The 17,056-nt window shown below is 45.4% G+C and overlaps 1 protein-coding gene across 2 annotated transcripts in view; it reads right to left on the bottom strand.

Annotated features, from left to right (window-relative positions):
• LOC138537956 (complement factor H-like) overlaps window positions 1–17,056 on the bottom strand; it is a 498,187-nt gene that overhangs the window by 342,011 nt on the left and 139,120 nt on the right. For both annotated transcript variants that reach the window (XM_069641492.1, XM_069641493.1), the window contains exon 9: window positions 3,647–3,829. In XM_069641492.1, the coding sequence (XP_069497593.1) occupies window positions 3,647–3,829 (183 nt within the window). The remainder of the gene's footprint in view (window positions 1–3,646; window positions 3,830–17,056) is intronic.

Below are 17,056 nucleotides of genomic sequence, written 5' to 3'. Positions count from 1 at the left end.
GTGACAGGATATCTGGTTTGCGCTTTCACCTTTGGGGTACAGGGGTGGGGTTTCTGCCCCTCGATCCCTGTGGTTTCTTGGTATCTTGGTATCTCCAGTGGTATCTCTCCGGAACCAGAGCTTACCCCTTTGCCTCACCCTCAGCTCAAGTGTATTATTGCGTGACGGGTGAGTCCTTGTGGCTTATTTCACTTATAGAGGATTCCCACATACCCCAGGGCCCAACATTGGAGTCCCCAGTGTATCATACTCCTTCTGTCCTTGTTTTTGCCTATGAGCCCGAGAGGTGTTCCGGTGCCTTAAGTGTCAGTTTATTTAGAGCCTAAGGTAGTTACCTATTTGTGCCTCTAAATTCGGTATCAGGGGTTTCCCCCGGTTGTGGTACTCTCCTATCTGTGGCCCCCCAAGTATGGAGGAGGGAGGTAGTGACCTGGAGGGGTGGACAGGGCCTCCACCCTTGTTGGTTGTTGGTACTCACAGTTAAGCCACCATAGGCTTGAAGGTTCCGCTGTGGGCTCGCCGGGGCAGCGGCCCCTAGGGCGCTCACTCAGGTCTGGCAGTCCGTGCAATGGACAGAGGCTGTCACCCAAGAGGGTAGGAGGGGCAGTGGGGTGAGGAGTTACCTCGTGGGGGCATGGTGTGTACCCCGTCACTGGGGGGGGGCAAGTGCCAGTGAGTCTCGTTTCTCTGGGTTATGTCCTCCAGGTAGCCCCCCTATAGGGTGCTTTCAGCAGGCTAAGCGGGGCCCAGGCGCGCTCCCACGTCGGCCCGGGCCTGTGATGAAGCGGCCCCCAGGGAGCTGCGTCTTTCAGGTGGTTCAGGCGGCTCCTCAAGGTGCTCGCACTATTGGGTCCCAGGCTGGGGTGGGGAGAAGGAGGGGGGCTTGGGCACGCTCCCGCGACAGCCCGAGCCGGTAAGAGGAGTTGCTGGTGGGGGCACAGGGAGCAAAGCTAAACCAATGGGGCTCCCTGGGTAGACCAGGCATGCTTCAGGCAGGTCCGCATACTGATCCGCCCCACACCCCCGTGCCGCGCTGGGCATGGGAGGTAGGCGGGCTGCGGCTGCCCAGGGGGCCGCAATCCAGGTCCCTGAGGAGTCTCCAAGTATTCCGCTGGGTGTCCCAGTCAGGCCACGGAGCGTGAGATCAGCTGGCCGGCCGTGGCGCTGGACCCGCCCACTGCAGGGTGGAGCGTAGCCCCCGCGCCTCTGGCACGCATAAAATGCAGACCTGGATGGGGGCAGGAGGAGCGCAACCTTTCCCAATCGCGTATCTCCGGCACCAGAGCACATCCAGGGCTCGGTAGGGTGTCTCAGGGGTCCTCGTACGTTCCGACAACAGATTATCCTTGTTTAAGGATGGTAATGTTCCTTTTCCTCTTGTTACTCTGCAATCTTCCCGGGGCCGTATGGGGAGCTGATCGTTCAGGCAGCCATCTTGCCTGCACACCCTGGTGGTCTTCTCGCTCACTTCTTAAAAAATAGTAAGCTTTATATGGGGTTCATTGTCTTAGTCACAACTACTATGTACACTTCAGCAGTCTACAGATACAAGACTGTTATTTGACTAGTCTATTGTCAAGTCTCGACATGTTTCGGCCATTTAAGGAAATGAAACACTATCCTAGTGTTTCTACAACCAATACTTTATACGGCCTTCTTCAGGATAGACAATTTATTTTTCAGATGCTGGACACCTCCTTTCAAATCCCCCGTAACAGGATAAGCACAATATCCTGGTTGGACCTGAGCTTAGTGCTAGGTAAAACCTAGTCGTTGCTGGACTTAATCCTACTCCCGAGTATTCACAGATCAACTCCGGGTCCGGTTGTTTCAAAGAATTCCAAGCTGTGTGGGAAACTTAATTTCCTCTAGATCTAACTCCACTGCAGACACACACGAGAGTCTGTTCTGTTCAGTAAAGTAGCAAAACTCCAAAAAACATCCGGAGCTCCACAGCTTGGGAAAGCCGTCAGTGCATACGTGTGAAAAGATCAGACTTTTCACTTGATTGCATGTCGACACTTGACAATAGACTAGTCAAATAACATAGTCTTGTATCTGCTGAAGTGTACATAGTAGTTGTGACTAAGACAATGAACCCCATATAAAGCATACTGTTTTATAAGAAGTGGGCGAGAATAATAAGTTGATGCATTACGATTAATGTACGTGTTGTTGATTCATTCTCCCTCTTTTTTAATATTTCTAAATTGGTCTTAAACATTTAATAAATTGACGTGGATTTATTGAAGGCACTGTCATGTTGTGAGTGTGTATCAATTGACTGGGATGGTTCCTTTGCCTTGCATCAAGTATAAGATATGTCTTGTATAACTGTGGCTTACCAAAGTTGTAGGTGATAGCCTTTTGTCACAATAATTCTGTAGATCGCCATGCCAGCCCTGGTTGGACATAGAGTGGGGTAGCCAGTTTTCTCAATTTTGTATTTTTCTGATAGCGTGTCTCCTGTTCTGAGATACTGGCCCCCCGAAAACAAAAATTGAGAGATACTACCTTTGTAGAGATAATTTAGGTGAAATGTACCACTCTGTTTTCTTTCGGTAAAATGACTGGGTAACCTTTATGTAGACACACAAAACAGCATAATTCACAGAGCAGAAAACAGGACACTTTGTTAAAGGTAGAATACACAAAAGCAGTGATGGATTGAGAAAATAAGTAGGGAAAGGGTGCACTGTAGGTAAATGATAGGGCTGAATGGGTCCTTAAGAACCTTTGTGTTTATGTGAAGTGAAAAATCAACTGTAGGGCAAAATGCCCGGCACATCTGTATGGTGTGTGTGGGGAGGTGCACCTGGGGTGCATGGGACCCACAATCTGCTCCAACAATGCATAGATATGTGCTGTGTGTAGTTCTGATAAATAGTTATTAATTGGCTTAACTAGCTTCATGTTGATGGACAGCTGGTTATAGCCCCCTAGCCACCCATCTGGGACAAGAGTAAGCATTTGTCAGGTGGGTATCAAAAGCCCCATCACTGCAGATTACACCTTTACAATTTAAACTCAGTGGTTTGGTTTTGCAGGAAGGCAAATGAACAGTTTCTGAAGTTTTGGCAAGCATAATCATTTCTATCTGGGCTGCTAAATCACACTAGAGTTCTAAAAACGTGTTAGGCAGCATTGCACATTCATCTTTGCATCTTTTAATCCCGGACACCAGGCTCAAGGGAGTGTGCATATGGACTGCTGCCCATTGAAGTGCATCTCTCTGTGAATCCGGTATCCCCTCTCTTGGGAGGATAGCTCAGGGGCACCGTGCTGGCCTTGGAAGCAAGACGAGTGGAGCAACATGATTGTAAATAACCAATTGTATTATATCATATGTGTCATCTTCCGGTACCCAACCCCCTCCTCTGCCGCTTCTGCAGATGCAGAGTTTCTCAGTAGTAATTCTGTGTGCACAAACCATGTGCCTACAATGATTCACTTTTGGAATCCATGCTTTTTTAAAATTTAATTGTGCTTTGCCAGCACGCAAGTGGAGAAAACGTCTCTGTGAATTGGTCCCAATGAATTCAAGCATTCAGCATAAAATGCATTTCAATGAAACAACACTAAATGTCCACATACATTGATTGTTGACTGTTCTAGAAGGTGCTTAGACAGGAAACTGCATACATACCAATACATGCGGGGGCTGCTGGCCATCGTCCAAGCCAGCATTTAATATCACTTGGGCCATTTATGCGGTAGCCCGTATCACAGGCGTAGACCACTATATCATCACTGTGGTAAGTAATTGTGTGGAGAGTCTGCAAAATCCTCCCATTCCGTGTCTCAGGTGGCTGAGGACAGATTTCTTTTTCTGTATATTCAATGCAAGAAAAAGTTTATTTTATCAAAGGAAAGAGTGAGTTAGATCATGGGTTATAATTAAATGTGAAGTTAACAAATTTAAAGAGAATGGAAAGGAGTTTATTGTGAGTAATCATTTTCGCAAGCAGGTTTTCATATCTAGATTTTATTATGGGGAAAATTCAATTCATTGCAGTATTTGGACATGAAAATCCAAGATTCGTAAAAATGAGATTTAAACCCAACAAGAAAATCACATCCGCATGTTCTGATTCGAAAGCTGACTGCAGTGAATCAAACTTGGGGTTACCAGTACATCATTCCAACTCGCTCTTAGCAGAACTCAACAGTACCCCATGGAAAGTAAAGACAAATCCCAAGAATCCAATCTTGGATACACTGAACATGTGCTTTTCTAGTTTGGAAACAATGCGTGTTCTCAGAGTTACTGCAGAATTAAATGTGTGTGTTGTACACGAAACAAATTATTATTTTCTATTCATAATGCTCATGATGATCATGGAAAGTTTTTATGTATGTTTTATATATGAGAAATGATTGTCTTTTATACTTATATGTGTTTAAAGTTGTGCATGTGTACGTGCTTAACATTTTTGTCAATTAAACTAAATGCACAATAAAATTAAAAAGAAAGAAAAACAAAAAACAAAAACAAAAAAACCATGGGCTTCTTGAGATGGCGAGAAAATCAGGATATCATCTAGCTACGCCACCACACAATGGTGGATGACGTTTGGAAAGACTTTATTCATAGAATGTTGAAATGTGGCTGCCACTTTACAAACCTAAAGGGCATAACCAAGTATTCAAATAAGCCATACATGGTACGAAAAAGCGATCATCCATTCACTCCTCATGGATCCAAACAAATTGTCAGCACCTTGAAAGTCCAATTTTGCAAAAATCACAGCCATTCATAGTTGATCCAGAAGGACTGAAATTAGTGTAAGGGGTTTGTGATTCTTAATAGTCACTTGATTCAAGGTTTGGTAGTCTATGCAAGGCCACAAGTTCCATCCTTCTAAGGGTCAATAAACAATGGACAGCATACCACAGAACAGGAGGGATGTATTAACTATTGAAGGCAGTAGCCAAGCACTACTGAAAAACATGGTCTTCCTGCTGGGTTAACAAATACGCCCTACCACAGGGTTTCTGGGCCTCCTCAACAAGGTCTATAGGGCAGTCATATGCCTGATGAGCAAGGATTGTTACTTGTTAAAAACAACAGCATAATCCTGATATTCTTCAAATATTGTCAGATATTGTCGGCTGAACGGCCCCTATTTCGTGATGATAAGACAAAAAGGCATGACGTAGGGCCTCCGGGTCTCGGGCGTGACACATGCGCCGGGAGCTACAATAAGCAGAGGAAAATAAAATGGTGCATTGTGCCGAGTGGATAAATTATTATGCAATTGCAACCATTGCATTCCCAGAATGAATCTGCTCCTGACAGCCTCGCTCTGTCATCTCTGGTCCAGACATGAGGGTGGTCCCATTGACCACCCTTACACACTCTAGACATGCTTTTGGTATAATTGGAACTCCAACTTGCTTAGCTCAAGCTAAATCCATGTAATTTCAGGTGGAACCAATAAGACCCTGAGTTCCTGTTCATTGAGCCTGGAGGCAGCACGCCAGGCTTTGATACAGAATTGATTAACCTAGAAGACTATCACAGGACCCGTGTTGGTAGGACTCACCATGTTAATCCTGATTGAGGACAGGTTTTCTGTTTCCTGGCTAGTAGTCCGGCAGTGGATAAAATCAGAGATTGGCACACAGAGTCTCTCACATTCTTCCCCTGAGTCCATGAACAGAACCAATTTGGATAGGTTCTGGTCCATTACCTGATTCCCCTGAGGACCCATCGGGGTTGCTCGTAACAAAGAGTGACTTGCTCTTTTCACTGCAGCACCCCAAATGTCAGACGTCCACTTGTAACACCAGATCAAATGGGGTTGAAAAGAATGGTTGGCAGTGCAGTGACCACAGATAGAATGTCACTGAATTCATCAGAGAGGCCTTTGTAGAAGAACCCCATCTTATTATGCTCCTGCTGGTTGGTTTCAGCTACCAGGTGGCTGAATCAGGAATTTTACTGCAATAGCCCCTTTTTTAGCCCATTTTTAAGCCTGTGTTATTTCCAATAATTCTAGGTTTTGAGCTTGGGCCGTATGCATTCAGTCGAAGACATGACCCCTAGCCCCCCACAGAGCATCCATATCACACAAGTTAGGTGCCTTAGACTCTAAGAGAGGAATGGCCCATGTAGCTGCTAACCCACCTAATTGGGGCGAGACAAGGATTATATGAATTCCAATCCAGGCATTCCAGGAGAAAATGGATCCTTATTGAAAGACTCCCAAGCACAGGAGAGACTGGCACACAACTGAAGGGGTCCTTCGGCATACTGAGGTCTTGGGTACCATTGTAGCAGGCAGAAAGGCAGGTCTTGTCCCAATAGCACTTCACCCTCAATTGTCAAATGGGGATGGTTAGGGGACAGAGCTTCCCATTTCCCTGGACTCTCAGTCCTCACCTCACTGGCAGAGGACTTTGGAAAGATCAACTCCCCCAATAAAGGTCCCGTGAATTCTTTCTCAGATTTTTTTGCAATGGGGAATCAAATAAGAAGTGGTGGGCCCTTTATATTAAAGGCAAAAGCCCACAGGTGAATGGACTGGAGTTAGCCTGATTTAGCGGCCCAATGACTGTTCTTGAAGCAAGTGGACTTTGCCTTTGACATCATACCCAAGGGTCTTTGTGCTAAAGGGGACAGAAAGGAAAGATAACGGCAGAGAGAAACAAGAGGGTGGTAACTTCTTCCAACTGCAGAAATCTCTCTCTGTCTTCACTAAGCTAGTCCCCACTCTTCTAAATAGAATGAAAGGCCATGAGAAATGCAGCACCCTGTTCTGAGGCCACTCCTTTTGCGAATGGGTGTACACTTTGATTCTTGTTTCCAGGCGAGCTTCTCATAGAGTGGCTGTATCTCTGGGAAGGGAGTTACCTTACCTCACAAAGGAACATAGAGAGGCAATACCCAAGGCTACCTTCCTATCAGCAGTGGCAAAGTCCATCCTATCTGGGGAGAATACACATAATCCTTTCACCGCTGAACTGGTCTCACAGGGCTGACAGATGTGTGATATCGAATTACTTTGGCTGTAATAATTATGGGAAATTCTCTCCAGTATAACACAGGTATGGCTTATATATAAAGATGTATCTGCCACCGGCAGGGTACCCCCGTAATTATAGGGTTCGGATACAGGGGTGCATATATTAAATGCAGTTCCTGCATTGCAGAGACTTAGCTGTCACTGCAGCTGTCAAATGGGCACCTGTGACCTCTGAACCTGCTTTGTGCCACTGGTAGAGCAGGCTCTGCAGATCAGGATATTGATGCATCAGGGCACAGGTACACACTATGCTTTTGCCACAAAGCTTCATGAAAGGGAATCTGAACTTTAGAATTCCCTTTCAGAAGTAATCCATATAATTGTATTAATTAATACAAATCAAAACAGCCAGGGCTTCTACACCCTTGCCAGATAACAATTTCTCACATCTCCATTAATCTGCCCTCTGCAACGAATTGCATAATGCTTGTGATGCAAGTGTGGAAACTGATAGTTTGCCTCTTTAACAGATGACTCTTGATCCAGTGGACCAAGCATCTGTTGAAGATGATTACCAAGTTGTAATAGAAATCCCAGATCAGATCCACCAAGGGAACAATTTGTATATCCCAAGGATGGCCCCTTCAATTTTCCTTTCAGGCAGTCTGCCTTCATGCTTTTATGTGGTCAATGCCAAAGACATGAAAATTAAAAGTATGTTGAGAAACAAAAGAATCAAAGACATTTTGGACACTGTTATGACTGGCATAAAGAGTCACTCTAAGAAATGCAATCCCAAATTCTTATTGCTCATCAGTAGGCATGCCACAATGGCAGTCTTTGGATAATTATTCCCCTTCAAAAACTGGACCTCTGTTGAAAGATTATTAGCAACTGAGGTAAAGGTCTGTAGTTGATCCATAATACAGCTGAGCATAGCACTGCCAGAACATTGTTCCTTTTTGCTTCCTAGTAAGGGCACCACTTCCCTAATGCCACAAAATCAGCTTTGAAACATACATAAAGGTATGTGGCAGTGACACAATGGGGATAAATTAAGTGGTGATAAAGCAGCACACTGAAAATACTAGTCTGCAGAAATCCTTTATTCTGCGATTACTAGAAAAATCTAGGAGAAACCATGCTAGATACCACCGCACAACAATCATGGAGCTCAATAAACACAGTTAAGACACAGATTACCTATGCACTGGCACTGTTGCCTATTTCTACCTTGAGCCTCACAGGAAATGTGCAATGGCCCTGATGACTTGGGATCATGGGAGTATGAAACAATCCAACGGTCATCATGGATTGCGGGTCACAGGCCCGCAATGTCAGACGTTAGTTCTAAGCTACGCATCGACCAGAGTCACTTTTATAAGCTAAACACCCATGTTTCCAAAGACATGGAAAACCCCTGGCAGGTCAACTCCAATTTTGCTGATTGCCATGATGACAAAGCTTGATGACACACAGGAAAACGGGACTACATAACAAGACTACTTTAAACTTGTAAAATTATAAATGGAAATTTGAGATACATTACTGAATAAATTGAATATATAAATACATAACTTATTGTAAGAAGATTCAATTCAACAGTACAGCTAAGTCAATGCCTAGTCTGGCATACTGAATGGAAACCCTTATTGATATATCTTTATGTCCAGTTCATGAGTTCTGGATAACTACCCCTATATAACACCCCTCTCTTAGAATCCCCCTGACCCCATTGAGCCAAGAAGTAGTTCTGTTTTGCAAGTTTAAAAGGTTTATTTGAGAAATATAACGGTATATCTATCACACTCGTATAATAAATTAATATTTAATATCACACTTAAGAATATGAGCAGTAATCAACAATGAATAATGTTCTACTAGTAAACTGATTTGGTTACGCAGGAGTAGTATAGAGGATGAGGTAGCACACTTGTGAATAGGTACAGAAGAATAAAGGGGTAGAGAATGCTTTATACGGTTCAAGGAAATGCAAGGTGGAATAAATGCAGTACAGAAATAACTTGATATGACTTCAACAAAACAAGCAATCACTTTTCTTTGACAATTCACCCTCCCCTTTATGCAATGTAAGGAGATGAAGAGGAGAGCACACAGTTCTTAGAAATGCAATCAAATATAATTCAGTTCAATCCCCCCCCCCCAGCAACTTAGAGAAATCAGGTATGAGTTTTAAAACACAGGCCCAAGTGCTTTGAATGTGGTGGCAAGGAAGTGAAAAATATGCCGAAAATGGTTTTAATTCCCTTAAGGAAGTTCAGGGTGAGTGAGAGATTCTTGGGATGAGTTCAGGCTCACTTTAGCAATGATTCAGAGATGGTGATTAAGAGGCCAACAAATGTTTAGCAAGGAAAGAAATGACTGCTGATGGTTACATGTGGCTGGATTTTTAACCAAATCGCAAATCGCGGTAAAATTTGCGAGTGTGTGAATCGTGATTGCGGAAAAAGTATAAGAAGTCGGTTCTAGGCTTGTTGGAAAGCTAAGATTCTAAGCTTTCAGAGGAAAGTTAAACCAGGTTCGTAGCCCAAACGGTTCCAGAGATATAGAGATATGAACGATTTTGACAAGTGACAGTGGTGCAGCTTTACAAAATGACAAGTGACAACTTCTAGGAGGCAGTTCTGGTTAGATTAAAATAGTTTGGATTAGATTAGAGCTTATTTCTGTCACAATCTGACCTTAGTACTCACAATATATTTTGGAAGGACTGGACCTCGTCACGGATCTGATCAATCAGACTAGCAGCACTTCACAGCGATCTGGTCTCTGGGTCTGCGGTTCTGCACGGTCTGGTCTGGTCTGGTCTGGCACTGGTCTGGTCTGTCCGGATACAGCGGTCTCTGCACGGCTCCTGGATCTCTGCACTGGTCCTGACAAAAGTTCTTGGCAAGGGATTCAAGCAGCTCGCCCGGCTGTGAGTAGCTTGCAATGATTTGAGGCCTGCTGCAGAGAACTCAGCTTGTGGTTTTAGGCCTCTGATTTAGGTTCTAAAGTATAAGTTCTAGGTTCTGGAGTATGTAGCTGGAGTCAGTCTGGAACTGGTATCTTCTGGATGTTGTGTGGTCCGGCAAAACGCTCCGCAGCAACTGGATTTGAATCCTCTCTAGCTTCCAGTGGCTCTTTTTATGTCTTTTGAAAGTGGGTGTGTGCCTGGGCCTAGCTAAGCCTGCCCCTCTCTACTTGTCATTGGCCCAATTCTCCCCTCTCCCATGATTGGGGGAAGGAAATGTAAGTCAGAGTGATGCTGTAGGTTTTATGGGTCAGAGGATCCTCGCCTGGTCAGTTTGCCCACAAATCTATTTCTGACCCAAATACATATTTATCAGATACACAGTTGTTTGTCATTGCATACACACATCATGCATTACTGATGGGAGGCACTGTTCCGACCCTGGCGTTTCTAGGAGCTTGGGTAAAGAAATGGCCACTTTTTGCGCTTTTTAGTACCTTTCCCCATATCGGATTTTTCTCCAAATTTATACAATTGTGTGCAAGGCATGTGGGCATTTAGATAAGGAAGTGTCAGATTTTTAACATGCATACATTTAGAGTAACAGCCTCTTTTCCGCTCATAAACCCCCAGATCATACCACTGGGTCCTAAAACCTCTTAAAATGTGGGCAGAAAAATCACAAGAATTATGGTATCATTTAGATAATTTTGACAAGTCCGCACCATGAGGTATACATCTTTCTTAAAATCATATTCTGGCCAACAGGGGTGTGTCTTCCCAGGTCACATGGTGGAGAAACCAGTCTATCCACTTTCTTTAAGCTCAGCCTGTCCTCAGAGGGGGCTGCCCCTCCCCGTTTCTGCCAAGAGGAAGCCAGTTTACGACCTCCCCTATAAACCATCTGCCTGAGTCAAGGAAGGGCTTTGTTCAAAAGGAAGCCATTTAGTACCCCTTTGTTTAGTCTCCTGCAGTCCCCAGGTAATTCAATCAGAGAGTGTGTGACCTCCTTTTGGCAGGGGCAACAGAATGCAGCCAGGCCTGGGAACCTGTCAGGCAGAATTGGAATCTCTTTAAGCCAGTTTTTAGCCCCATGACATTTTTCTGTTCCCCAGTTTAAGTCAATACAATTTTTACATATGTAGCTAGAATGCTGATTCTAAGTTCAAAACTATGACATTTTAACAGTTACAAACTATGTGACACTCAAAAGTATGTCACTCAGTTAATTTAAACATTTCGATTTTAGTGGTTTTAATCCAGTTTCAGTTAGGCTGCTGACATGCATAGCTCAGCCAGTTTTGTTATGAACATTGTTTTGGGCTCTTCATCTTCCCAGATTTTGTATGCACACATGCTTCATTCTGCCAGATGTCCGCTGGTGTTCAGTGAGACGTGTTGGATGTGTTTGGATGTGTTGCAATGTTTGAAAATAGGCATTTTGAGCTGGCATTCAGAGAAACCAAAGGTAATTTTAAAGCGTTTTTGAGCTAACAGGCGCTGCTGTTTTACTTTTGGCACCCATTCCACTCATGGCACCCTGGCCCATCATGCTCGCACTGGTGGGTGGCAAGTTAGGCAGCCATTTTGGTGTACGCACAAACTGCGTGGTTCTCCTGGATTCTGGCGCACATGTGGGCTTTTTGGCCATCTTGGATTTTCTAAGCCCACAGCACCAAATGTTGCAGCATGATAGCTCAAACGTGGGTCAGGACACCCAACAAGGCCCCCCACGCAACTGCACTTTGAATTTGAGTCGATGGGGAGTCGGGTGCACAGAAGGTTTTGACCCACGCACTGGTATGTCCGCATAATCTTCTTCCAATTCTGCAAATGGCACAGTTCAGCATCTTTTCCTCCCTTCAGTCGATCAATCAGTTCTCCTTGCTGGTCCTGATGGGAGGATTGGGCGGTACCCTGGGCCCCTCGGGTTTCTGCTCCCGGTCTCCGGATCGTCCTCCTTGGCTAGTCTCCAGGTTTTCTTTCTCCTAGGACGACAAAGGAAGAGCGGCAATACCTATTCATGGACATTTCTCCCCCACCATTGATATAGTGGGGTGGCATATATATTTTAGAACTCAACAGATAAGAACATGCACATTTTTTTAAATTAAGAGACAGGAACACGTAAACTTGAGAAACACAGAATTTGATAGGCTATATGTAGGATCTTTTAGGGTTGGAATTGAATTACTCTGGAGCGGTACCCTCTGGGATTGCAGAGGACTCCTCCAGTTGCTGCAAAGTGTGCCTGGGATGGCAACACTTCAACTGGTTTATGTGGACCCACTTGTCTTCCCCCTCTGCCAAACCGCCTTTGGGGATGCGGATCTTGTAGGCCACAGGGGAGATCTGGTCTATAATTTCAAACGGTCCCTTCCATGTAGGCAAGAATTTTCGCTGTTTGGCCTGGTTCCTTTGGAAATTGTATAGATAGGCCTGATCTCCCACCTTATATTCCTTTCGGGTAGTTTTTAAATCATAGTGGGTCTTCATGCTCTCGGCTGATCTTTCTAGATTCTGCTGAGCATAGGCAAAAGCATGCTGAAGGTGTTTCCTTAAATTCTCCACATACTCATGAGTTGTGGAGGCATTTATCAACGTTTGCTCTTGGGTTCTGTAGAGTAAATGCTGGGGAAGCACCATCTTGCGTCCAGTCATCAACTCAAATGGCGACATTTTGGTTGCAGATGAAGGGGTAGATCTGATGGCCATTAGGACCAGAGGTAATCGGATATCCCAACTTGGCCCAGAATCTGCCACAAACTTCTTTAATATGCTCACAATGGTTCGGTTGTATCTCTCCACTGCTCCAGAAGAAGCTGGCCTGTAAGCAATGTGTAGCTTCCTTTTAACCCCCAGTATCTCCCACATCTTTGTCATTACTTCACTGGTGAAGTGGCTACCCCTGTCTGACTCAATCCTTTGAGGTAGACAAAAACGGGAAAAGATGTGGTTAATCATCAGGGCAGCTGCTGTTTCTGCCTTGCAGTTTGGGGCTGGGAGACATTCCACCCACTTGGTAAACAAGCATGTCACCGTCAATATGTACTTATTCCCCCTAGCAGAGCGAATCACGGGGCCTACAAAGTCAATTTGCAAATCTGACCATGGCAGTGTCATCCCCCTCTTTTGGAGAGGCGCAGGGTGCGTGAGGGATGATGGCTGAAATTGTGCACACACAAGACACCCCTTCAAGTATTGGTCGAGGTCCTGCCCCATGTGTGGCCAGTATGCAACCTCTCTTAAGATTTCCAGTGTTGTGTGAAACCCCCTATGACCGGCGGTGGCCGCATCATGGGCGTGACTTAACATCAGGCTTCGGAATGAGGTAGGAACCACCCACTGATCATGGCCAGCTTGGGATTTCCTTACCAACAAACCGTCTTGGATTCGGAACATTTTTGGACATTTCATCAACACTCTTAGGTCCTCTTTCCCAATGTAATCGGTATCCGTCAGGGGAAAGTTCTCAGGGTCCTCAAGGTGTTGGTAAAACTTACCAATAATTGGATCCCCCTTCTGAGCTGTAATCAAATCAGCATCAGGGGTCTCCTTGTTCCATTGGGCAGTTGAAAGATCATTGTGAGCATTTGTCTGGGACCTAGTGATAGCGGTGACCTGGATTTCCCCCAACAGGGACTCTATTTCGATTAGATCCCCTTGGATGGCCCCGGTTTTGGCCAGCTGATCGGCTAAGTCATTTCCAGTTTTGTCTGGTCCCTCTACTTTGGAATGACCCTTGATCTTCTTCCAGTAGATGGTCATCCCATTCGAGGTGACCAGATCATCAATGTTTTGGATTAACTTCCCATGTTTCAGGGGTTTGTTATTAGCGCATAACATGCCTCTGGTTTTCCAGTTGACCAGGTGCTCCACGAACCCGTTCCGTACATAATCCGAATCTGTGATTATGACCAGTTTGTGGAGTTGATGCTGGACAGCAGTGAGGATGGCCTGATGCACAGCCATCAATTCTGCCACCTGACTACTTCGGGGACCAATTTTGTATCCAGCGGAAGGTTCTGGGAACTCCTTCACCCATGCATTCCCTACGACAGCCACCAGTTCTTTCTCCCCGTCGTTGTCAACATGGTAAGAGCATCCATCCACATAGACAGTGGGCATTCCCTCACACTTGTCTTCTTCAAAGACTTTGTGTGGGGAATTAAGGTATGCCTCCATGTTGTCCTTGATTTTTAGACTTTCGTCCTCGAGACAGCTTTCTCCGGCACAATCATGCAAGTCAGCCAGACCTTGCGCGAGGGGACTCTTCTTGTTTTGGCCATATCTGACCTCCACAGGAAAGCCTTGCATTGACAGAATCCAGGAAGTAATTCGGTAATTACTCGCGTTTCCGGCCCGGATTCTGTCACTTTGAAGATATTGCAGAGGCTGGTGTGGAGTCTCCACTATGATGTGTTCCCCCTGGATAAACGGGCGGTAATTCTTCAATGCCCACACCGTTGCCAGGAGTGCCTTCTCACAATCGTTGAATTTTTCCTCCACAGAGGATAAAGTTTTGCTCGCATAGGAGATTACTTTATTGACCTTGTCATGCTTTTGGTATAATACTGCCGTCAAGCACATATTAGAGAACCCCGTCTCCAGGAAGAACTCCTTGTTTCTGACAGGGTAAGCTAGGCAAGGTGCTTGTGAGAGGCTTCTTTTGAGTTGTCTTACCGCCTTGGATTGTTCTGGACCCCATTCCCACTTGACCCCCCCTTCAAGAGATAAATCAGGGGTCTAGTGATCTCTGCGTAGCCTTCAATGAACTTTCTGCTGTAATTAGTCAGTCCAAGGAGGCTCCTTAGTTCCCGCAGAGTGGTGGGGTCTTTCAGTTTCTGGAGTGCTTCCACTTTCTTTTCTTGGGGACAGAGACCCTGAGGAGTAATCTCATGCCCCAAGAAATTAACACGGGTTCTACACCACTGTGCTTTCTGAAAGCAAAGTTTTGCTCCGGCGGCCCTCAACTGTGTCAGAACATAACGGATCTCCGCTATGTATTCCTCCACAGATGAACTTTTGATGAGGACATCATCTACATAAGCCAGGTTACCCCTCGCACCCAGGTCGGGCATGGCCTTATGTAGGAAAATGTTGAATTCATTGCCGGAGTTGTGGAATCCGAAGGGAGTCCGGGTCCATGTGTACTGCTGGCCCCCAAAGGTAAAAGCCAGTTTGTATTGGTCCTCCCTACTGACAGGCACGGTCCAGTATCCATTGGTCAGGTCTATTGCTGTGAATACCTGTGACCCCTGAATCTGGGCCAGCCCTTGGTCAATGTAGGGCAGAGGCCATCGGGAAGTATGGACCCGTTTGTTGAGCTCCCTAAGGTCGGCGCAGAGTCTCCACTGGCCGTTTGGCTTCAATATTCCCAGCACCGGATTATTGAAAGTGCTGTGGACTGGATGGATTATTCCCCGGGACTCTAGGTTCTTAATTATTTCAGTAAGGGACTCCATGGATGCGAGAGGCAAGCGATATTGCTTCACAAACACTGGAGTCATTCCAGGGTCCGTAGGAATTGGTGTGGTGTGGATGTCCGTGCGACCACAGTCATATGAGTCTACCGCAAAGAGATCTTGGAAATCTTGTTTCAACTTTTGCTTCTGTTCCAGAGTCACACAGGCATCAGCTAGGTTGACTCTCTCTTCCACCATCTGCCTGAAGCCTGGGTGGAGAAGTCCCTGGTCAGAGTGTTGATTTGGACTGGAGGCCTCAGGTGGGAAAGGCAACCCTCATGGACCTGGAAAATCACCTCATCCCTCCTGATGTCACAAGTCACATCTTCCTTACCATAAGGGCAGGAAGTGTACACCTGGAAGTTCCCCCCATGCCGGGTAAAAATCCTGTCTGGTGTTGTATTGTCATCACTGTCACTGTCAAAACAGTCCTTGGGGATTGGTCCTAACAGTTAATTTCCTAAATCAATGGAAAAATGTCGGTCATCAACCGCCATTCCAATAATGGTGCCTGCGGCTAGAGTAATACTCTTTAAGTCACTGTTATCCACCTCTAGTAGAATGGTGTCATGTTCTATGTTGACTAATGGAGTTGGGTTTACCACCAACCCTTGCTGTTGGAGAGAAGCGTTTAGATGTATGTAAGCATCAGGGTTTGTCAAATGTTGTCCTCTTTTAACTTTCACTTCCAGGGAGAATTGTCGGGTCCTTTCTGGGATGGTGACTTCCTCTTTAATCTGAATTTCAACTGCATAAGGTAGCAATTGAGCTGACCTAAATGCTTTTTCTGGATCATCAAAGCCCATGGGATTATCCGCTAATCGGGACCATACTTTGAAGTTTATTAGGTCCAGACTAATGGCAAAGCGATTGAGAATGTCACTGCCTAAGTAAAAGGCGGCAGTGACGTCTCGCACGACCCAACTATTATGGACTATGCTCTTGTTGCCAATGGAGATTTTGAGCATACACCTGCTTGGCAGGAGATGTTTGGAATTAGGTGCTTCCAGGTCCATTTCCCATTTGTCTATCAGTTTGAATGTGGGAATGGCTGGATCTTTTGGGGGTTGGCGGAACATGGCTTCGCTGATGAAGCTCTTACCGTTGTTCACACACACTCGAGCGAGAACAGAGTCCTTCCCATCATTTAACTGGACAGGGATGAACAACTGCTCTCCAATTTGCTGAATATCAGCCAGGCTCCAAGCTGATTTCACATCTTTCTGGACTATAGGAGTGGGAGTTTCTGATTGTGGATTGGTGAAGAATTTCAGAGTGTTTCCTTCCAGTGTGGAATACCACCTTAAACTGGAAGGAAGGTTGATTTTCAGAAATAGAGAGGACCCGCCATCACCAGTCTGTTGTCCTACTGCTATTACTGTGACGTCTGGAGTTTGGTTGTTCTGGAAGTGAAATTCTACTTGGTCAGATTTTTGTTCAACCATGTGGCAGGTGCCGTTTAAACTAACATGGTTGACACTCTGTTTTAATTTTATTGGTCGGCTAGTCTGGGTCCAGAGGACCTTGTTTACGCAATCTATTAGGGGTGACAACCTTCTCAGGAAGTCTTTCCCTAGTAAACAAGGGGTGCCCTCTGGAGTCACTACTATGACCGGGTGTTTCACCTTGTGTTGCCCAATTTTGATGTC

This window comes from Ambystoma mexicanum, chromosome 1q (genome assembly GCF_040938575.1).
Source record: "Ambystoma mexicanum isolate Mex_15411 chromosome 1q, UKY_AmexF1_1, whole genome shotgun sequence".
Taxonomy (NCBI): Eukaryota; Metazoa; Chordata; class Amphibia; order Caudata; family Ambystomatidae; genus Ambystoma; species Ambystoma mexicanum.
The sequence above is the reverse complement of the archived record's forward strand: the minus strand, read 5'-3'. Positions and strand labels throughout refer to the sequence as shown.